Here is a 9,362-nt window from a genome sequence, read left to right on the forward strand (position 1 = left end):
TAAAATGACAAAAATGACAAAAATGACAAAAATGACAAAAATGACAAAAATGACAAAAATGACAAAAATGACAAAAATGACAAAAATGACAAAAATGACAAAAATGACAAAAATGACAAAAATGACAAAAATGACAAAAATGACAAAAATGACAAAAATGACAAAAATGACAAAAATGACAAAAATGACAAAAATGACAAAAATGACAAAAATGACAAAAATGACAAAAATGACAAAAATGACAAAAATGACAAAAATGACAAAAATGACAAAAATGACAAAAATGACAAAATGACAAAAATGACAAAATGACAAAAATGACAAAAATGACAAAAATGACAAAAATGACAAAAATGACAAAAATGACAAAAATGACAAAAATGACAAAAATGACAAAAATGACAAAAATGACAAAAATGACAAAATGACAAAAATGACAAAAATGACAAAAATGACAAAATGACAAAAATGACAAAAATGACAAAAATGACAAAAATGACAAAAATGACAAAAATGACAAAAATGACAAAAATGACAAAAATGACAAAAATGACAAAAATGACAAAAATGACAAAAATGACAAAAATGACAAAAATGACAAAAATGACAAAAATGACAAAAATGACAAAAATGACAAAAATGACAAAAATGACAAAAATGACAAAAATGACAAAAATGACAAAAATGACAAAAATGACAAAAATGACAAAAATGACAAAAATGACAAAAATGACAAAAATGACAAAAATGACAAAAATGACAAAAATGACAAAAATGACAAAAATGACAAAAATGACAAAAATGACAAAAATGACAAAAATGACAAAAATGACAAAAATGACAAAAATGACAAAAATGACAAAAATGACAAAAATGACAAAAATGACAAAAATGACAAAAATGACAAAAATGACAAAAATGACAAAAATGACAAAAATGACAAAAATGACAAAAATGACAAAAATGACAAAAATGACAAAAATGACAAAAATGACAAAAATGACAAAAATGACAAAAATGACAAAAATGACAAAAATGACAAAAATGACAAAAATGACAAAAATGACAAAAATGACAAAAATGACAAAATGACAAAAATGACAAAAATGACAAAAATGACAAAAATGACAAAAATGACAAAAATGACAAAAATGACAAAATGACAAAAATGACAAAAATGACAAAAATGACAAAATGACAAAAATGACAAAAATGACAAAAATGACAAAAATGACAAAAATGACAAAAATGACAAAAATGACAAAAATGACAAAAATGACAAAAATGACAAAAATGACAAAAATGACAAAAATGACAAAAATGACAAAAATGACAAAAATGACAAAAATGACAAAAATGACAAAAATGACAAAAATGACAAAAATGACAAAAATGACAAAAATGACAAAATGACAAAATGACAAAAATGACAAAAATGACAAAAATGACAAAAATGACAAAATGACAAAAATGACAAAAATGACAAAAATGACAAAAATGACAAAAATGACAAAAATGACAAAAATGACAAAAATGACAAAAATGACAAAAATGACAAAAATGACAAAAATGACAAAAATGACAAAAATGACAAAAATGACAAAAATGACAAAAATGACAAAAATGACAAAAATGACAAAAATGACAAAAATGACAAAAATGACAAAAATGACAAAAATGACAAAAATGACAAAAATGACAAAAATGACAAAAATGACAAAATGACAAAAATGACAAAAATGACAAAATGACAAAAATGACAAAAATGACAAAAATGACAAAAATGACAAAAAATGACAAAAATGACAAAAATGACAAAAATGACAAAAATGACAAAAATGACAAAAATGACAAAAATGACAAAAATGACAAAAATGACAAAAATGACAAAAATGACAAAAATGACAAAATGACAAAAATGACAAAAATGACAAAAATGACAAAAATGACAAAAATGACAAAAATGACAAAAATGACAAAAATGACAAAAATGACAAAAATGACAAAAATGACAAAAATGACAAAAATGACAAAAATGACAAAAATGACAAAATGACATAAATGACATAAATGACAAAAATGACAAACATGACAAGAAATGACAAAAAATGACAAAAATGACAAAAATGACAAAAATGACAAAAATGACAAAAATGACAAAAATGACAAAAATGACAAAAATGACAAAAATGACAAAAATGACAAAAATGACAAAAATGACAAAATGACAAAAATGACAAAATGACAAAAATGACAAAAATGACAAAAATGACAAAAATGACAAAAATGACAAAAATGACAAAAATGACAAAAATGACAAAAATGACAAAAATGACAAAAATGACAAAAATGACAAAAATGACAAAAATGAAAAAAATGACAAAAATGACAAAAATGACAAAAATGACAAAAATGACAAAAATGACAAAAATGACAAAAATGACAAAAATGACAAAAATGACAAAAATGACAAAAATGACAAAAATGACAAAAATGACAAAAATGACAAAAATGACAAAAATGACAAAAATGACAAAAATGACAAAAATGACAAAAATGACAAAAATGACAAAAATGACAAAAATGACAAAAATGACAAAAATGACAAAAATGACAAAAATGACAAAAATGACAAAAATGACAAAAATGACAAAAATGACAAAAATGACAAAAATGACAAAAATGACAAAAATGACAAAAATGACAAAAATGACAAAAATGACAAAAATGACAAAAATGTTAAAAATGACAAAAATGACAAAAATGACAAAAATGACAAAAATGACAAAAATGACAAAAATGACAAAAATGACAAAAATGACAAAAATGACAAAAATGACAAAAATGACAAAAATGACAAAAATGACAAAAATGACAAAAATGACAAAAATGACAAAAATGACAAAAATGACAAAAATGACAAAAATGACAAAAATGACAAAAATGACAAAAATGACAAAAATGACAAAAATGACAAAAATGACAAAAATGACAAAAATGACAAAAATGACAAAAATGACAAAAATGACAAAAATGACAAAAATGACAAAAATGACAAAAATGACAAAAATGACAAAAATGACAAAAATGACAAAAATGACAAAAATGACAAAAATGACAAAAATGACAAAAATGACAAAAATGACAAAAATGACAAAAATGACAAAAATGACAAAAATGACAAAAATGACAAAAATGACAAAAATGACAAAAATGACAAAAATGACAAAAATGACAAAAATGACAAAAATGACAAAAATGACAAAAATGACAAAAATGACAAAAATGACAAAAATTACAAAAATTACAAAAATTACAAAAATTACAAAAATTACAAAAATGACAAAAATGACAAAAATTACAAAAATGACAAAAATGACAAAAATGACAAAAATGACAAAATGACAAAAATGACAAAAATGACAAAATGACAAAAATGACAAAAATGACAAAAATGACAAAAATGACAAAAATGACAAAAATGACAAAAATGACAAAAATGACAAAATGACAAAAATGACAAAAATGACAAAAATGACAAAAATGACAAAAATGACAAAAATGACAAAAATGACAAAAATGACAAAAATGACAAAAATGACAAAAATGACAAAAATGACAAAAATGACAAAAATGACAAAAATGACAAAAATGACAAAAATGACAAAAATGACAAAAATGACAAAAATGACAAAAATGACAAAAATGACAAAAATGACAAAAATGACAAAAATGACAAAAATGACAAAAATGACAAAAATGACAAAAATGACAAAAATGACAAAAATGACAAAAATGACAAAAATGACAAAAATGACAAAAATGACAAAAATGACAAAAATGACAAAAATGACAAAAATGACAAAAATGACAAAAATGACAAAAATGACAAAAATGACAAAAATGACAAAAATGACAAAAATGACAAAAATGACAAAAATGACAAAAATGACAAAAATGACAAAAATGACAAAAATGACAAAATGACAAAAATGACAAAAATGACAAAAATGACAAAAATGACAAAAATGACAAAAATGACAAAAATGACAAAAATGACAAAAATTACAAAAATTACAAAAATGACAAAAATGACAAAAATGACAAAAATTACAAAAATGACAAAAATGACAAAAATGACAAAAATGACAAAAATGACAAAAATGACAAAAATGACAAAAATGACAAAAATGACAAAAATGACAAAAATGACAAAAATGACAAAAATGACAAAAATGACAAAAATGACAAAAATGACAAAAATGACAAAAATGACAAAAATGACAAAAATGACAAAAATGACAAAAATGACAAAAATGACAAAAATGACAAAAATGACAAAAATGACAAAAATGACAAAAATGACAAAAATGACAAAAATGACAAAAATGACAAAAATGACAAAAATGACAAAAATGACAAAAATGACAAAAATGACAAAAATGACAAAAATGACAAAAATGACAAAAATGACAAAAATGACAAAAATGACAAAAATGACAAAAATGACAAAAATGACAAAAATGACAAAAATGGTGAAAATTACAAAAATGACAATAATGAGAAAAAATATAAAGAATTCAGAATTCACAGATGTAACAAAATTAACATAATTGGAAAGAATTGACAAAAATGATCAAGTTTTAAAAAATTAACCTAAATTAACCAAGTTGAGAAATTTGAAATAATTTGAAATATTTGTTGAAATTGAAGAAATGGACAAAAAAGACAAATTGAAAAAATTGCCATTGCCATTGCCATTGCCATTGCCAATCAACCTTCAGAATCCCCCCAAATTATGGAAATTTAATAATTTGTTTGAATAACCTCGACTTTCTGTAAACTTATTTAAACGATTCGTCGAATTGTCGAATTTTCATCAAATGGTTTAGTTAGACACTCTCTGGAGCCACCTTTTTTACAAACATCAAAGACCTAAAAGAATCATTCCTCCTCAATTCGCTAGACATTACAGAAAATGAAATTATTTCAAGTGTTTCAAACTTCAACAGAACTAAGCAATGAAAAAGTGAGATATTTATGCGTAAAACTATTTCCATAAAAAAATTGACCTCCCAAAACACAACAAATCTAGCGGCGGCAATCGAGTGCTACGTGTGCAATGCCACCGATTCCAACAGCCCGTTCCAGTGCAGCGAATGGTTCGAGCGATTTGACACCCCGGACATCAAGCCGCAGGACTGCTCCAACGTGTACGGCGCCAAGTACTGCATCAAACACATCGGACGCTTCGAAGGTATTTCAGTAATTCTGAAAAAAGGGTTCTCAAACGCCATTTGGGATCACGTCTACTAACAACAAATCCGCATTGCATGGCACCAGACATCCGATACATCTCCGCTAACTTCGAAGTAGTACTAATCAATTATCTCCTTTCGTTGCAGTGCTAAAAAATAACCGAACAAATATTAACCCAAAAACATAATTCTAACCTCACAAAGTGGCTAACAAATAAATTGGACTAAATTGGTTATTTTTCCCGATCCGTTTTTTTTTGTTCTGCTCGCCGCTTGGAATTGACATGTTTTGCAGCCGCCGGGATTCTCTGCTATCAGTGCTCGTCGGCCCATTCGATGTACTGTTCCGATATGCTGGTGGCCGATGAGGCTTCGCCCTTCAAACCGGAACCGTGCGATCACGTATTCGAGGCTGCGTACTGCATCAAATCAACGGCTATGCATGGTTAATGAACAGAAAACAATAAATAACAAACGAGTGCTCTGAGTGGCGCATGGCTTGCTTTGGATTTGAACTTTTACAGAATGAATGAAGTCACGTGTTTTCTAGCTTGCTTGTTTGATTTCTTTTTTTAAAACAATTTCGTAATTCTTGATTCCTAAATGGTGATTTTATTTAAACTTCCCCAAAAAAACACTTCGGTTATAATCTCAAAATATAACTTCTGTTCTGTTTTTATTGATTCCTTAACAAGGGTTTAAAACGTATTGTTAAGTTGATGCATGCTTTTCCACTTTTAACTAGAATCTTAGTGGTGTTTCCGGTCAATGTGTTTATTGTATTCCGCTTACTTTTTTTTTCATCAAAAACGTCTAATACCTTGTTTTTCTTCCAACTTAGGTGGTATCGGAGCCAAACGATACTGTTCGTCTCGGGATCTGGGCAACTACTGCAACTATGTGAGAAACCCCGGGGATCAGATCGAGTACCGGTCGTGTATCTTCACCTGTGATACTGATGGATGTAACGGTGCTTCTCGGATGGGAGGATCGTCCTGGACCTTGTTCCAACGGATGTTACTCGGGGGACTGGGATCCCTCGTGGTGGCTGCGATATTGCAACGATGAGATCCATTTTTCAGCAGCGATTCCGATTGGTTGGTTGGATATTGTAGGGTAATAGTTTCACAAAACATTCCTCCTCAGATTAGTTATAGAGCTTAGTTTAGGTTGAACCGAAAGCTTTTTGTATTAAATTACAACTGTTCAACGATTTTGTGCCGTCCATATACATCTTACCTTTTAGTTAGACAAAAAGTGTTTTTTTTTCAGTACATAAGAGCAGTTTTGAGTAAAATAAACGACAATAATAAAGCGTACATCTCGGATTGTTAGGTTTCTTATTCTGAAAGAAATGCTCAACCTGTTCAAGAAACACCACTCAAAAATTTTGGAGTTGATGGTTTCCGGAATAACCGCAACAACCAACAACAGGTGGGCAAAACAACTTCCGTTCTCAGGAAAGTAACCCGAACCAGAACTAAAACCAAAATCGTGCCAGCAATAACAATGCTGAGGGATATAATTTCCAGAATCGTGGTCAGAACAACTTGTTTAATCAAATTTTTACATACACTTAAGTTATGACGCAATTATGAACTTTTAAATGAGTAGAAAGATACTCAGCCAGCTCAGATAGATTTAGCTTGATACGGCGTTAAAGCTATGGTCAGTGGTGTTTTTCAGTGTTGTGAATGCATTTTTTGATTCTACCAATCAATTGTTTGCAGTTGTTGGCTCTCCAATTATTTTTGTACTCCAATAAGCTCAATGTTCCTAAAAAATCTTCGATTGGGCGACACTGAGGCAGATTTGTCGGGTTGTGGTTCTTGGGTACGAATATGATCGAATGGGTATTCAGGAAGGATTGTATTTTTTGGTCTTAATGCTATGAGGCTTTATTCGACCAAAACACGTATTGTCAGTCTGCCTGCATGATGTTTGTGTAGAAACGGCATCAACATTTTCCTCAAACATTCATTCTGGTACACATGTTGATTGATAGCCACACCAGACGGAACCATGCATGGCTTAGAAATATCTCTCTCGGAAATGGCGACGTACAGCATCACTTTCTGTTCAAACTTAAGATTGAACTTGTATTTAATGTTTGGAGATGTAGTAGAACGTGTTAGAACTATCTTTGGAATGGTACCGATGTGCGGATGGAGGTGCGCAGGGTTGCCAACATTTTTTTTTCAAAAATTAGGGAACTGGTGAAATAAAAATCAGGCTACGTTAAAGTAACGGAAATTTTGCACAAAATGATGACCTTTTTTTGTCATCGCTCCACATTTGCACTCTAATATGTGTTGTGAGTCGGTTCAATAATTCTACAAAATCAAAGCAATCGAAAGATTCCCTTTAATTCTTATTTAAAAAAAAAAATAGAGGGAATCTTTCGATTGCTTTGATTCAGCCACATTTTCAATTTTTAACATCAGCAATGATACCTATTCCAGTTCCTTACTACCCAGTTTCCATCACATTGGCAAAAATCAGGCATATTTTCGAAAATTAGGGAAATTCAATGGCTCATCAGGTTGTCAGGCTGAGCCTTAAAAAATCAGGCAAATCCTTGAAAAATCAGGCACATTAGCATCTCTGGATGTACGTCTTCGAAAGAGGAAAGTAACTTTCGTCGTCCAAAACAAAACATTTTCCGGAATAAATAATTTTTATCATCCAGCGGCATTGGGATTTAAGAATCGAAATCTGATCCTCAGTGTGTTCTGGGGCTCTTGTCTTCTTTCGGCACTTGACTCCAACTTTTTTCAATGTCTTGCCAATGTACTGGTGAGGACAATGGAACTTTTTGGCGGCATCTCGTTGGCTCAGTGAATCCTTGTTGTTGAATGTTACGAGAAAGAGAACGAAGTCCTTTTGGGTACATAGGGTCCTATTAGTTAGGGTTGCCTTACTATGGAGGCAGTTCATCCATAGGAAAAACTTTATCAAATCTGTTTTTAGATCTTCAATTCTCTCTTAATATGTTATTCGAGCTTAGATTTGAAGGTTCAATGATAAAAATCATTTATTTATTCTATTTAACCTGTTATTTAAGGATGGAGGCATTGTACAAACATGATGGGTTCATACAAAAACACTCTATTATTCCACTATATAATCATTATTACCTCAACAAAAGCTGAAATATGTTTTATTTTTTAAGTTCATTCAAATAAGAAACAAAAACCATCCAAGTTTTTATGATGAGCTTCTTTATGTATATTTTTTAAAAGTCAAAATATTACATCAAAAGGTATCAAAACCTTGTATGAATTTTTTAATATTTTTGAGTTTTTAAATTCAAAAAAATCTTTCTTGCCTTAAGTTTTAGGCGTATCACCCTCAAAATATATTGGTTAGATAAGCTGTCTAGTCAGCCATTTCATCAAACAGCCGTAGGGTCATTTAACCCGATAGGCCCATTTAGGAAACCTTTCCCCATACATAAGACGAGTCACGTGTCATTTTACTCGAGTGAGCCATTTTGGTATTACAGTAGTCGAGTCGAGTCGAATTTCATTCGAGTAGCTCGATTGAGTCGACTGCTTGAAGGTTCGTGACTCAGCTGTTCCACTCGACTACCGTAATACATTTCGCTCGACTCGACAGTGACTGGACTCGTCTTATGTAGTAGTCCTAATAATTTTCGCTGGTCTGCCACTACCTCGCTTGCGAGTAGTTGTTGGGGATTCTAGGATCAGTAGGTTTAGATCATCAGTGGAAGCAGCCACATTTTCACTTTTAAAATTTATATATATTTTTTTCTTTTTTTGAGATGTGAGCTTTCATTTATTTTTTTATATCGCTACTAGTTACAATTTCTGCTGAAAACAATTCTATGCTTAGGTGTTGTCCAAGATGCTTTAAAATATATTATTGAGCTCTGCCAGAGTTCAAACTGGGATTTGATAAGAAAAAGCTGGCGTACTCGCCTTAGATAAATATAGCGTTTTCGATCAATTTAAAGGTAGTTTATAGTTTCCGCCTGAGGAAAAGTTTGCCCTTCGACACGTTTCACATGAGACGCCTCTGACTGAGTTATGACTGGCTTTTTGGCCTTATTAATAGCTGGCCTATTCGCATTAGTTGGAGCTG

At 30.0% G+C, this 9,362-nt stretch overlaps 1 protein-coding gene across 3 annotated transcripts in view; it reads left to right on the plus strand.

Moving 5' to 3' along the window:
• LOC129757396 (U-scoloptoxin(05)-Sm1a-like) overlaps window positions 1–6,569 on the plus strand; it is a 40,894-nt gene extending 34,325 nt beyond the window's left edge. For 2 of the 3 annotated variants that reach the window (XM_055754610.1, XM_055754611.1), the window contains 2 exons: window positions 5,096–5,257; window positions 6,100–6,569. In XM_055754610.1, coding sequence (XP_055610585.1) covers window positions 5,096–5,257; window positions 6,100–6,326 — 389 coding nt within the window. In that variant the 3' untranslated portion in view covers window positions 6,327–6,569. Of the gene's footprint in view, window positions 1–5,095; window positions 5,258–5,553; window positions 5,704–6,099 lie in introns of all 3 variants that reach the window. The other variant, XM_055754612.1, reaches the window with a different exon arrangement.
• Window positions 6,570–9,362: the final 2,793 nt, after the last annotated feature.

The sequence above is a fragment of the Uranotaenia lowii genome, chromosome 3 (genome assembly GCF_029784155.1).
Source record: "Uranotaenia lowii strain MFRU-FL chromosome 3, ASM2978415v1, whole genome shotgun sequence".
NCBI lineage: Eukaryota > Metazoa > Arthropoda > Insecta > Diptera > Culicidae > Uranotaenia > Uranotaenia lowii.